Source organism: Macaca mulatta, chromosome 15, assembly GCF_049350105.2.
Source record: "Macaca mulatta isolate MMU2019108-1 chromosome 15, T2T-MMU8v2.0, whole genome shotgun sequence".
Lineage (NCBI taxonomy): Eukaryota > Metazoa > Chordata > Mammalia > Primates > Cercopithecidae > Macaca > Macaca mulatta.
The window spans coordinates 58263419-58278644 of record NC_133420.1 but is presented as its reverse complement, the minus strand read 5'-3'; the positions used below and the strand labels follow the sequence as shown (position 1 = coordinate 58278644).

Below are 15226 nucleotides of genomic sequence, written 5' to 3'. Positions count from 1 at the left end.
TCTCTGTTTTTTTCTGATTTTAATGTAATTGCTCTCTGTTCTTATTTTTCTTATGTACTTCCTTCTGCTTGTTTTGGGTTAAATTTGCTCTTCTGTTTTAGTGTTCTAAGGTAGAAGCATAGATAATTGATTTGAAACTATTCTTCTATTCTAATTAAAAGCATTCATTACTATATATTTCCTTCTAAGCTTCCTTCATGTGTGGTTCAAGAACCTTACAACAATATGTTTTTATTAATTTAATCATGCTTTTTAATTTCCCTTGAGATTTTCTCTTTAACCCATGGATTATCTTAAATATTTTCTATTTCCTGTTATCATTCTGTTATTGATTTCTAGTTTAATTACATTGTCATCAGATAATACACTTTGTATGACTTTAGTTCTTTAAATCTGTTGGTGTTCATTTATGACCCAGTATATTGTATATTTTGGTGAAGGTCCCATGGGTGTTTTGAAAGACTATATTCCTGGCTGTCATTAGATGAAGTGTTAAATAAATAACAGTTAGATTCTGTTGCTTTATTTCAGTGTTCAGTTCTTCTGTGTCCTTACTGATTTTCATTTTAGTGATTCTAGCAATTACTGAGAGAAGAGTGTTGAAGTTACCAATTATAATTGTGTTTTCAAGTGTTTCTATTCTATCAGTTTTTGCTGCCTGTGTTTTGAAGCTCCGTGATTTAGTACATATACATTTAGGAATTTTGTGTATTCTTGGTAAATTGACCCTTTTATTGTTATATAATATCTCTGTTTTTTTCTGGTAATTGTCTTTTCTCTAAAGTTTGCCTTATTAGCTATTAATATACTTAACTCCAGCTTTCATTTCGTTAGTGTTTGTTTATTACAGTTTTGCTCATTCTTTTACTTTTAACCTCCTATGTTATTGTATTTTAAGTGAGTTTTTTATAAATAGCATATAATTGAGTCTTCCTTTTTATCTCAGCCTTTTTATTGGTGTGTTTACACCATTTACATTTAATGTAATTATGAATGTTAAGATTTAAGATTTCTAATTTATTGTGTTGAACACTGCATATTCCTTCTATTTTTCATTCCTGTCCTTTCCATTTCTTGAATATTTTTAGTATTCCATTTTAATTTATATATGGTAGAGTTTTTTGTAATGCTTTATTAAGATATAATTCACATACCCTGCAATTCAAAATTTAAAGTGTACAACTGAGTGATTTTGTATATTCAGTGTTGGGCAAACATCACCACAAATGATATTAGAACACTTTCATTACCCCACAAAGAAACCCTTCACCCTTTGGCTGTTACTCTTCAAATTTGTGCCCAACCCCCAGTCCTAGGCAACTACTCATCTACTTTCTGTCTCTGTAGAGATGCCAGTGCCAGATATTTCACATAAATATATAATATGTGGTATTTTTTGACTGGCTTCTTTCACTTAGCATGTTTTCAAGGTTCATCTATGTTGAGCATATATTAGACCTTCATTCCTTTTGCTGAATAATATTCCACTGTAGAGATATACAACATTTTGTTTAGCCATTCGTCAGTTGATGAACAGCTTATGGATACTTGCATTATTTCCACCTTTTGGCTGTCATGAATAATACTGCAGTGGATATTTGTGTACCAGTTTTTGTGTGGACATATGTCTTCATTTCTCTTGGGTATATACTTGGGAGTGGAATTGCTGGGTCAAATGGTTACTTAATGTTTTGAGGAACTTCCAGAATATTTTCCAAAGTGACTGCACCATTATATTTTCCAAAGTGACTCCCACCAGTAGTATATGAGGGTTTTGATTTCTCCATATTCTCATTAATACTTGTTATTATGTATCTTTTTTATTATAACCATCCTAGTGTATGTGAAGTGGTATCTTATGTTGTGGTTTTTGTTCTGTGATCCAGGCTGGGATGTAGTGGTGCAATCTCAGCTCACTGCAACCTCCACCTCCTGGGTTCAGGTGATTCTCATGCCTCAGCCTCCCAAGTAGCTGGTATTATAGGCATGTGCCACCACCACACCCAGCTAATTTTTGTGTTTTTAGTAGAGACCGGTTTTTGGCATGTTGGCCAGGCTGGTCTCCAACCCCAGGCCTCAAGTGAACCACCCACCTCGGCCTCTCAAAATGCTGGAATTATAGGCGTGAGCCACCCTGCTGGGTCTGTATTGTGTTTTTAAATAAATCTCTTTGTATAGTTTGTCTTTGTTGGAGGTTTTTTACTTGTTTCTGAGTGTGTGTGTGTGTGTGTGTGTGTGTATGATCTGGTATTAGAATATGTATAGTTAGTTTATCACAGTCTGTGTTTTCCACTTTGAGTGCAGTATAGAAGCCTTATCACTAATTAGGTCCCTTTACCCTTCTTTTTGATATCGTTATTTTAAAAATCACCTCTACATAAACTGAGAACCACATCATACAGCAAGGTTATTTTTGCTTTCAATCATGGAAACATAATTCTAAAAATTAAAGAGGGTAAGCCAGGCATGCATTGTAGCCCCAGCTACTCAGGAGGCTGAGGCAGGGAGGAATGCTTGAGCCGAGTCCAGGAGTTCAAGACCAGCCTGGGCAACACAGTGGGACCCTCATTAAAAAAAAAAAAAAAAGCTAAAGAGGATAAAAACAGTCTATTATTTTTCTCAGATATTTACATTCTGCTGCTCTTTTTTCATTCCTAATGTTCTATTTGTTTCATGAGTGTTCATAGTTGATTGTTGGAGCATTTTTATGAGAGTTGTTTTAAAATTCTTGTCACATAATTCTAATATATCTGTGTCATCACAGTGTCAGTGCCTGTTGATTGTCTTTTCTTGTTTACATTAATATTTTCCAAACTTTTGAGTTGTTTCATAATTTGGTATTATATCTTTGACATTTTCTGTATTATGAGACTCTGGATCTTATTTTAGTAAATGGACAATCTGTCAAGGTTTAGAATGAACATTCTCTTTCGAATTTGTGGTTTCATTTTCAAGTTCGTTTTCAGAGATCTTGCAGGGCTCTTCTGATTTGCCCCACCTCTGGGCTGCTCAGGCCCATTTAGAACCAAGGCAGTAATCTAACTATAGTTCAATTCTCAGAGCTTTTGCTATCTTGATTCATACCAGTTTCACACATGGGCTGCTCAAAAGTGTCCTGACTTTTTATACCAAAGTGTCCTAACTTTTTATACCAATTTAAAGAGTTACTTCCTCCAACTTTGTCCTCTCTATACTCCTACTCTCCTACTCTCTAGTTGGAAAGGGGTAAAATACTACCTCATTGATATCCTTTGCTTAATTCGGGGCATGGTAGTTTGACAGGGCTCCTCCCAACAGTCTCTATAGTGTCCAGTGGGGAAAAGAGGTACAGTTTCTTTTATTGTATGTGTTTTGAGTACAGCGTAGTCAAATGGCTCACTCGGCAGAGTTACCTGCCTGCCAGTCTTTTTACTAGAGAGAGTAGACTTCTCTTGAGACGTTTGGCATCTGTGTGCTTTGGTGCTTCTGGATTATAGGCTACTGTAGCCTATAATTTACTATAGATTGGAGGCAAAAGCAAACGAGCAAACAAAAAATGCTTCAGGGAACTTACCACAGGTTGTCTCTCAAATTTCAAAGTTCCTAGTCAAGGCTGCCTTCCCTTCTCCGCCTGTCATTTATTTTGCCTTTTGCCCTGGGGATTTTAGTTGTAATTAGCAGGAGGATGAGGATACTGTGTACTTGCTCTAGCTTGTCATCTTGTCTAGAAAGGGAAATCAACCGTGACTTTTTTTTTTTTTTTTCTGAGATGGAGTTTTGCTCTCGTTGTCCAGGCTAGAGTTCAACGGCACGATCTTGGTTCACTGCAACCTCCACCTCCTGGGTTTAAGCAATTCTCCTGCCTCAGCCTCCTGAGTAGCTGGGATTACAGGCATCTGCCACCACGCCTGGCTAATTTTTGTATTTTTAGTAGAGACAGGGTTTCACCATGTTGGTCAGACTGGTCTTGAACTCCTGACCTCAGGTGATCTGCCCACCTCGGCCTCCCAGAGTGCTGGGATTACAGGTGTGAGCCACCATGCCTGGCCTATGATTCATTTTTGTATCACTCATAAAGCATACCGCAATGCCTAGTGTACAGTTGGCATTAATTAAATATTTGTTTCAAAAGACAAGAGTGAGTGAGGGAGGAACATAAGTAGCTCTGTATCTCAAAATGTTCGTTCAGCATAATATGATTGAGTCATCAGTTTAAATTCTAGCCCCACCTGCTTTCAGTGTGAACATAGACTGGTTACTTAACTACTTTGAGCCTCAGTTTCATATAATATGACAATGGTAATATCTACTTCATAGGATAAGTAAAAATAAGATGATATATTTAATGCATTTAGCACAATGCTTGATAATAAACAGCAAATATAGTTCCTACTTATATTAGTAATAACAATTATCAAATATCACTATCTGTTTCTTGTCCTCATAGGAAACTCTGCTCTTAAAGACAAAGAAGATCAATTTGGGAGAACACCACTTATGTATTGCGTGTTGGCTGACAGATTGGATTGTGCAGATGCTCTCCTGAAGGCAGGAGCAGATGTGAATAAAACTGACCATAGCCAGAGAACAGCCCTCCATCTTGCAGCCCAGAAGGTAAGAAGTAAAATTTCTTTGAAGAGTAAATGTTTTGTGTGATATCTGCTAGTTGATTAGTGAAACTATGCAATGGACAGATAATAAAGTCTCAAGTGCATGACTCATAGATTTTATATATTTTCTCTAAAAGCTGTCGTTAAGCTACAGAGAGTAAAAGCACAGATAACTATCAGCAGCTGCATTCCAGGTTCCTTGAACAGTAGAATTTATTCTATGATCTAAAGTTTATTGGAAAAAAAGTGATCAAATTTATATAGACAATGTGATCAAACTATGTTACCAATCTGTGTATAGGGAAAAAATAGAGACCAAAAAGAAGTACTCAAAGATATTAATAGTGGTTAGGTTTAAATTTGGGGAACATATGTGGAATTTTTTTCCTTTTCACGGTTTAAAATTTTTTCCTTAATGAGTGTTACTTTTACTGTAAAAAGTCGAAATCCCAGCCTGGGCAACATAGCGAGACCACATCTCTACAAAAAATTTAAAAATTAGCTGGGCATGGTGGCACACACCTGCAATCCCAGCTACTTGTGGAGCTCAGGTGGGAGGATCACTTGAACCTGGAAGGTTGAGGCTGCAGTGAACTGAGTTCACATCAATGTACTCCATCCTCAATGACATGGCAAGACCCTGTCTCTAATTAATTAATTTAATTTAATTTAATTTAAAAGGTTGAAATGTCTCTTGAAATATGTGGCATTAAGAGGCATAAAATAAATTTATTTTCTGAATGTATTTTCAACTTTTAAAAATCTAAAACTATGTTGCCAATATCAGTGATTTCACATTTTTAAATTTAAGAGCTCAGATTTTTAAGATTAAAGCCATCAAACAGATAAAATAGGAAGCTTCTACATTTATTTAAAGACTTATTCACCTAAAAACTGTTTTTCCTCCATAAAATTTTGTTCTATAAAATAGATTTGCAGTCCTGGTATTTTCTTTTTGTTATTTTAGATTTCTGAATTGTTTGAATAAAAAGCAATTAAAATGAGTTAGATCCAGCGGGAACTGTTAGAGTTATTTTCTATTTAAAAATGTGAATCAGATATAGCTAATTAAGGGGTTAGAAAAATACCTTTCATTAGTTGAATGCATAAAAAGAGGCTGACATTGAGTTATACTACTGAATATGCTAGTTATATGCGCTTCTCAGTTAGGTCTGTAGGTTATTTCCAAAGTTACTTCTCTTGAATTTGGTTTTTATTATAGTAATTTAAAAAAAAACTCCCTCATTTTCAATCTCAGTTTTAACTACTGCTCAGATATTTATAACCTTTCATTTAGGCTTGTCAGCTGATGAAATTATTCACTCGAGAAAGGTTAACTCCATTTAACTTGTTATCATAAAAGAGCAAACAGTTCACATTGGGAATAGCCACAAAATTAAGACTTTGATACCCTTCAGATTTTTCATTATGATTGATTTAGGTGTAAAACTCAGCTTCAAAAATGTGAAGTGAAGGAACCTAGCTTAACGGCAAGCAGATTACATGGAACAAGTGAGGATTTCAGTTGATGATCCAACAGTATAACATCCTGTAGAAGTATTATATGACCAAGATGGTTGAAAGAAGAGCAATGTAAAACCAGACTTGTTAGCTGTAATCTTTTCATCAGATACCATGCATTGTTTTCTTTTGTTTTTTTGTTTCTACTTTGATTTTTTTAATTAGAAGTTTTTCATAGTATCAAAGAATTAATAGAACTATGATTTATATGGCAGTATTTACATAGTTGATTTCATAACAGATTTCACGTTCTTTCAAGTATCTGATAATTATGCATTTTCTTCCTTTCTCTGTGTTGCTGTTTGTTTTTACATGCTTGCCAAAAGGAGTAATGGATCTGAATTTCCAGCAAAGGATAGTAATAATTCTTTAGTATTCTCCTGTGTCCAATCAAATCTGGGCATTGTGTTCGTTCATTTGTGCTTTATACAAAGCACCAGCATTCAGAAATCAAAGATAGTATATACTATCTTTGATTAAGGAATAAGATAGTAAATGATCTACAAATAATTTTCAAAGAATAACTGGAGATAATATGTCCCAAGGCTGTAATACTCCTTGCCTCCAAACAGACACAAGCACAAATTCTCTTTAGAGAAAACATCTTCACCTTAAACTTCCAGGATTTTCCCATATTAAATAAACCAAACATGAACTGACAATGAAAGATCACCAAACACATAAGGGAGCAATCTACTATGAATAAGAGTCAGCAGAAACAACAAACAGATTTAGTCTATGAAAAACATCAGTGATTGGCATCATTAGAGACACAATATAAAATAACCACTGATGGAATGCTTAAAGATATGAAAGAAGAAATCAGCCAATCACAGTGGCTCACACCTGTAATTTCAGCACTTTAGAAAGGCCAGGCAAAAGGCTCTCTTGAGGCTAGGAGTTTGAGACCAGCCAGGGCAACATAGAGGGACTCTATTTATTTAAAACAAAAAAATATTAGCTGGGTGTAGTGGCACACACCTGTAATCCTAGCTCCTTGGGAGGCTGAGGTGGAAGGATTGCTTGAGCCCTGGAGTTTCAGACCAGCCAGGACAACAAAGTGAGACCCTGTCTCAAAAAATATCTATTTTATTTAACATTATAATTAAAAGAAGGAATGTGGCAGGGCGTGGTGGCTCACGCCTGTAATCCTAGGACCTTAGGGGGTCAAGATGGGTGGATCACTTGAGGGCAGGAGTTTGAGACCAGCCTGGGCAACATGACAAAGCCCTGTCTCTACTAAATACACACACACACACACACACACACACACACACACACGCAAATTAGTTGGGCATGGTAGTGAGCACGTGTACTCCTAGCTACTTAGAAGGCTGAGGTGGGAGGATCGCTTGAGCCCAGGAAGTCTGCAGTGAGGAGAGATCACACCACTGCACTTCAGCCTGGGGGACTGGAGTGAGACCCTGCCTCAAAAAAAAATGTAAATACATTAAAAAAAAATTAAAAAACAAGGAATCAGAAAAATGAGAAACCAACAAGACAGTTTCATAACTAGACATCGATTCTGGCCATAATGGCTTATTTTAAACTAACTTGCCTATCAAAAAAAATCTGTAAAAACTGAATAAAATACTGTATACACTGTTTGAAGGCATTGAGAACAATCAGCACAGGCAGGATCTAAGAGACTATAATCATTCAAAGACGAGAAACACATGAAGTGAGCACCACATTCATCCTGGCCTTTTCTTTATGGCATTTTCCAAATTGGAATGCAAAAGAATACAACCCTAACAGGACGCAGTAGTCTTACCGGGCTGAAGAAACTGAGGCAGAGTTTGGAGATAATAGTGGCTATAACTTAAAGGTCAAAATCCTGGAGAGGAGGGAATTGCAGAGAAGGAATGCAAGAATCTGGATACAAATTCCTCGCAAGTTTTTAGCGGATTGCTAAACTGTGCTTGTATACGGTGGTGCTCTAAGAAACCTAGTATTAAACAACAGCTGGGAGACTAGAGAGCTGAGTAGAGATTGTTTTAAATTATCCTATATTTTCTTTTATATTTAAATCTCTTAATACATAACATTGATTTTTGTATAGGGATCCATTCTCACTTTAAAGTGTATGGATAACTAATTTTCCCAACACAACCTAGTTCATTAATTTTTGGCCATTTAGTATCTGCTCTGTGTCAGTTCCAGGCTTTTGTACTATGAACTCCCTATGCATTTCTTTTTTTTTTTTTTTTTAAATGAGGGATCCTGAATACTAGGGAGCCTTTTGGGAAATTTGAAAATAAAAGTTACATGATCAGTGTGTTTTAGGGGGACTAATATGGCAACTAAAGCTACTTTGGAAGCGAAAGAGTGGAGATCCATAGATTGCTATTATAGTTCAGGCCAATAGAGAGGAGTTGGGTTTAAGAGATATATTATGGAGATAGAAGTGTTCATTCAACAAGCATTTGTTGAATATCTACTATGTAGTCATAATTATACAACTAGAGAGAATATGAAAAATATGAATCACATATGTTAACTTATAGATAGGTGCTCTCAGTACCCATCCCTATTAAACTTCATTTCCCTTTGCTTAGTGAACCTTCTGATATATTGGATATCAAATATCCTTTCCAAGTATTGTCTGTCCCACTCAATTCTGGTATCCATGAATGCAGAAGTATGCTATTTTTGTCATTATGAACACTCATGTATATGTGTATACATTCATTCATTCAACATGTGTTAAAACTATTATGTAACAGGCATCGTGTTGGGCCTTGGAACACAAAGGTGGACAACATGATTCCTGCTCTTAAGTTGCTTACAAAGATCATGGATGAAGGTATTAAATGATAATTAAAGCTGATTGATCTACCTTGTAATACATAAGTGTTTTATAAAATATCTATACCCATAATATATAGTCATTGTTATTACTGACGTGAGAAGACCAAACATTCTCATATATTATTTATTATGTTTTTAGTATTTGTGTGTGTGTGATAGTGAACTATATTATGTTATCTTTTCTTGGGTTCATTAGTGGGAAAAGCTCATATTCCCAAATTGTTTTGCTCCCATCTCTATTTGAGCCCCATTACCTTATATTGTAATTATTGCTTATTTGTCCCTTTTCTACTAGGCTGGAGCCCCAGGCAAGTAGCTCTTTTTGTTTGTTTTTGAATCTGTCTGAATCTAGTAGGTTCTGACATGTCTTGGTTGAATGGATTTTATTTTACTTTTATAGAAAGTCATTACTAATACAAATGCGAGACCTTTTGTTTATTGGAAACATTTATCTACTTTATATATATGTGTGTGGAAAAACTTACTGAGCTGTGCTGCTTGGCTTAGTTATTTCGGCACATGTTCACTTCTCTGGAAACAAATTACTGTTAGTCCAAGAAACTGAAGAAATGGTTTACCCATGAGAATAAAATTAATCTCAATATGCTGAACATCTGCACCTAATTTGTTTTTCATTTAGAACCATCAGTTTAATCCAAGAAAGCAATTGATCATAGCTTTTCTGGGCTTCTCACAAAAGATATCTAATTGTTAGAAATGTTTTGCTCCAGGGAGGCTGCTATTTCTCTGACTTCTACAGATACATTTGTTAATAATGATAAAAAAAAAAACTTTAGAAATATTATTATATGTTAATAGTTATGCATGTTTAATCTTCCAATAGGTTTTTTGGCTTCAAGAAGATTAACCCTACCCACTTTGAAAAATTATATCACAGTAAACACAAAAATTAAAGAACCTTCTGGTTGTGGCTGCATTGTCCTTTTTTAAAATTCATAAACAATTCTCAGTTCATCTATGAAAATTGAATGTTAATTTTCAGTTTTCAAGATATGCTATTTCCATATTAATGATTTACAAAAAGGAAAAAGAATACCTCTGAAACTTTTCAGGAACACTTATACCAGGTAACACTATTAGGTTTTCTTATTTTGCACATGCATACACAAACACAACAAACAATCCACACCCCAGTCCCCTTCAACTCTATATTCCCCCTCAGTACATATATAGCTCTACCGTAACTCATCACCACAGTTTATTGGAGATTTTGCTTATCTAGATCTCACCCCCAGTAAAACTATTTGAAGGCAGTGACCATGTCTTATTTGATTTCATAGTTACAGTCCTAGCATAACTTCTGCTACTTAATAAAGACAGTAATTTGTTTAGGGAATACATGAATGAATGAATGAATGAGTAAATGTGAATATCAAATAGATTTAATATGAAGGGCATGGCCTTCAAAACTGTTGAAATTTAAATGAATAATTATATTTATTCCTTTTCAGTATCCACTCCCCACCTTTACAATTTTGCAATCAGGATTTTTAAAGATTTTCTGTGAGCTTAATTTCTCAATAAATAACACTCTTGTATGCCTCAATTTCTTCATCTATAAAATGGAATAATACATCCTATCATTCTATGTAGGGATGATGAGTCCTTAGCTATAAAGCATTCTGTTTGTTGGAGAAATTTATTCTCAAGGACTACATTATCAATATTATTGCTGTTAGTCACACTACAATGTAGGCGCAAACATCAAATTACTATTTAGAGATCATTAGATGTCAGAGATAGAAAGGCTCTTTGGGATCTTCTTGTCCAGTTTGTCCTTGGATGAGGAAACTGAACTCTACTCCTTTTACATCTCTTTATAAATTACTGTACTCACATTCTCTTTGCCTTTGCATATGCCTGGATTTTTTTTTTTTTTAATTATCTTAAGCATAGAGATAAGAAAGGAGAACGGGGCCTGGTGCAGTGGCTCACGCCTGTAATCTCAGCACTTTGGGAGGACGAGGCAGGGGGATCACCTGAGGTCAGGAATTTGAGACCAGCCTGGCCAACATGGTGAAACCCCGTCTCTACTAAAAATACAAAAATTAGCTGGACGTGATGGCACACCTGTAATCCCAGCTACTCGGGAGGCTGAGGCAGAAGAATCGCTTGAACGTAGGAGGTGGAAGTTGCAGTGAGCTGATGATATTGCACCACTGCTCTCCAGCCTGGGCAACAGAGTGAGACTCCATCTCAAAAAAACAAAAACAAACAAACTAAAAACAATGGAGAACAGAAAAAACATTAGGTACCTAATACCTAGAAGAGATCAAACTGAGAATTTCTTATTTTTGCTTCAGAATTTTTAAACGAAACTATAGATTCACTTGAAAGCTTTCATTTATCTTCCAATACCCTTCTTTCTCTGTCTCCTCAGTCTGCCTTGATTTTGGTGGTTTCAATTCCCATGCATATGTTTCTACCTTTATGTGTGTGTGTGTGTGTGTGTGTGTATGTATACATGTGCACATACACTGTTATGCATAAACCATATTTTTTTACATCTTTAAATTAATGGTGTTATACTGTGTGCCATTTACCAGCTTGCTTTTTCAACTTAATATTATGTATTTGAAACTTATTCATGTTGAAACATGTAGCCCTAGTTCCTAAAAGATTATATCCAGGTGCCTAAAAGACACATGAGAAGGTATACAACATCATTACTAATCAGAAGCAAATTAAAACTCCAATGAGTTACCACTACATGACCAGTGGAATGTGTAAAGTAAAAAAGTCTGGCAATCAGTATTGATTGATGGTGAAGATATGGAACAACTGGAGCTCTCCAACATTTTTGTTGAGAATGTAAATTGGTACATTCACTCTCACAAATTATCTGACTATATCTGCCAAAGCTGAACACACACACACATACACACACCCCTCATCTCAATTCATGCTCCCAGCCCGGTTATAATACCTAAGAAAAATAAGTGCCTCCTTCTACCAGAAGACATGTATGAGAATTACATGATAGTTTTATTTAGAAAAGCAGATATTCCTTTTTTTAAATTCTATTTTTCCATAAGTTATTGGGGGTAAAAGTGGTATTTGGTTACATGAGTAAGTTCTCTAGTGAAGATTTGTGAGAACCTGGTGCACCCATTTGTGAGAACCTGGTGCACCCATTTGTGAGAACCATGGTAGAGCCTATGGTATACTGCACCATATTTGTTGTCTTTTATCCCTTGCCCTCCTCCCACTTTTCCCCCCAAGTCCCCAAAGTCCATTGTGTCATTCTTATGCCTTTGCATCCTCATAGCTTAGCTCCCACATATCAGTGAGAACATATGATGTTTGATTTTCCATTCCTGAGTTACTTTACGTAGAATAATAGTTTCTAATCTCATCCAGGTCATTGCAAATGCTGTTAATTCATTCCTTTTTAAGGCTGAGTAGTATTCCATTGTGTATATCTATACACCAGAGTTTCTTTATCCACTGGTTGATTGATGGGCATTTGGGTTGGTTCCACAATTTTGCTATTGTGAATTGTGCTGGTATAAACATGTATGAGCAAGTATCTTTTTCGTATAATGACTTCTTTTCCTCTGGGTAGATACCCAGTAATGGGATTGCTGGATCAAATTGTAGTTCTACTTTTAGTTCCTTAAGGAATCTCCACACTGTTTTCCATAGAGGCTGTACTAGTTTACATTCCCACCAGCAGTGTAGAAGTGTTCCCTGATCACCTCATCCACACCAACATCTACTGTTTTTTTATTCTTTGATTACGGCCATTCTTAAAGGAGTAAGATGGTATTGCATTGTGGTTCTGATTTGCATTTCCCTGATCATTAGTGATGTTGAGCATTTTTTCATGTTTGTTGGCCATTTGTGTCTCTTCTTTATAGAAGCAAATATTCTTAATAATGCAAACAACCCAAATACGTACCAACAGGTGAATGGGTAGCTAAATTGTGATGTATTCCTACAGTGGAACACTACATGAATGAACTGCTGACATGTTCAGCCACATAAGTGAATTTCATAGACATTATGTTGAGTGGAACAAGTCAGACACTTATAAAAAATTTATTGGCTGTTCATATGAATCTCAGGAGCAAGAAAAACTAATCTATGGTGATTCAAATCAGATTTGTGGTTACCTAAAAGATGGGTAATGACTGAGAAGAATATGACTAAGCTTTCAGGGGTGCTGAAAATGTTCTATATGTGTGTGTGTGTTGGTTACATTAAAAGGTATCAGTCTGTGTGCTTAAGATTTATGCACTTTACTGTATATGTTATATTCTCAATTTTTAAAGTGTTATTTAAAAAATGATAAAATGTTCAGAACTTGGTAGACATTATTTGTAGGGTAGGTAAGGGAGGATGGAGTCAAGAATGGTTCCTGACCTAGACTGTTAAGCACTCAGGTCGAATTTCCCCCATCCTTAGCCTCAGGAGCTACATGAAAGCCCTGTGTCTATGCTCTTTTCCAGGGGTTCTCAGATAAACATGCAGCAGAATCACTTAGAGGACTTGTTAAAACATAGATGTCTGGGCCCCACCACCAGTGTTTTTAATTCAGCAGGGCTGGTGTGGGGCCAGAGAATTTGCTTATCTTAACAAGTTCCCAGGTGATGATGATGATGTAGGCAACACATTTTGAGAATCACTATTCTATTCTGCTTATACCATTTGTCTTTGCTGCATTTTCAATACTATTGGCTCCATAACCTTTAGATATCTATCCTGTTTTACTACTGAACCTTTTGATTGGTATTCCTAGCTCTTAATGACATGACTCATAGAGGTAGGATATACTAGTCAAGGTACAATTTTGAGAGGAAATTATCAAGTTCAGTTGTGAAAAATGGAATTTTAGGCTTCGGTGGTAATGACTAGCATGAATTGTGATATACTCATTTGCATCTCCAAAGTGAGGTCTTGGCTGGAGTTATTAGTATACATATAGAAACCATAGAAGTAGGTGAAGTGCTCAGGTGTGGTTTATAGATGGGAAGAGGATCAGAAATAGAAAGCACCAATATTTAAGGTTTATTTACAGAAAATAAACTTACAAAGGAGACAGTAAAAGATAGGAGAACTAGATCAGAGTGGTGTTATGGGGCCAGAGGAACAGGTTTCAAGCAGAAGAGGATCCATTTGTTTCATCTTTTTTACTATGATGCTAAGATTTGAATAGTTCCTTTTCCAGTAAATGACTCAATAAATGGATGGATATAAATATGATAAAAATTAAAAGGCTTTCATTGGATTTTTCAGTTAGAAAGTGACCTTAGGAAGAGCAATGGTATTTAGTGGACATACAAGCTGGCTATATGTCACTGTTGATTAAACAGGAAATGAGGATATGGAGACAGTATGAGTGATTGTTTTTTTTTTTTTTTTTTTGAGACGGAGTCTCGCTCTGTCGCCCAGACTGGAGTGCAGTGGCCGTATCTCAGCTCACTGCAAGCTCCGCCTCCCGGGTTTACGCTATTCTCCTGCCTCAGCCTCCCGAGTAGCTGGGACTACAGGCGCCAGCCACCTCGCCCGGCTAGTTTTTTGTATTTTTTAGTAGAGACGGGGTTTCACTGTGTTAGCCAGGATGGTCTCGATCTCCTGACCTCGTGATCCGCCCGTCTCGGCCTCCCAAAGTGCTGGGATTACAGGCTTGAGCCACCGCGCCCGGCCTGAGTGATTGATTAATGGGGTTTTTGATCAGGAAAAGTGTTAACAGAAGAAATTGTGGTGGGAAAATTTTTAATAAATAATAATGAATCTCTCCCAGTATAATCATCACCCACTTTCTATAAATATTAATTCATAAACTTCTTTCTGTAGACTCCAACCAAACTGTTTTATTATATATTCTATTATTTCATCCATAAATATTTCAGTTTATATTCAGTATATATCTAATTCATATATCCCCACAATATCATTGTACCAAAAAAAATTAGTGATAATTCTGTAATATTATTACTAATCAGTGTTCAAATTTTCCTGATTATATCTTAAACTTTTTTTTACAGTTGATTTATTCAAATCAGGACCTAAACAAGGTCTGTACATTGCATTTGGTTGATAAGTCTTTTAAGTCTCTTGTAATCTAATAGATGAGAGATATTTGAACATGTTTAAATGTTAAGGAAAAGGAGACACCAAAAATTTAGGAGAAAGAATGGATTATTGATGGATCAAAGTCACTGGGGAGATGGGAACAGAAAGGATAGTTGGGTCTGGGCGCAGTAGCTCAAGCGTGTAATCCCAGTGCTTTGGGAGGCTGAGGTGGGCAGATCACCTGAGGTCAGAAGTTCAAGACCAGC

At 36.0% G+C, this 15226-nt stretch overlaps 1 protein-coding gene across 10 annotated transcripts in view; it reads left to right on the top strand.

Annotated features, from left to right (window-relative positions):
* The window catches only part of INVS (inversin), a 236930-nt gene that overhangs the window by 24799 nt on the left and 196905 nt on the right, over positions 1 to 15226 (top strand). For all 10 annotated transcript variants that reach the window (XR_013404658.1, XM_077965649.1, XM_077965642.1 and 7 more), the window contains exon 3: positions 4427 to 4593. Coding sequence is in view for 9 of the 10 variants with exons in the window: in XM_077965649.1 (XP_077821775.1) it covers positions 4427 to 4593 (167 nt within the window). In the remaining variant the exon portion in view is untranslated. The remainder of the gene's footprint in view (positions 1 to 4426; positions 4594 to 15226) is intronic.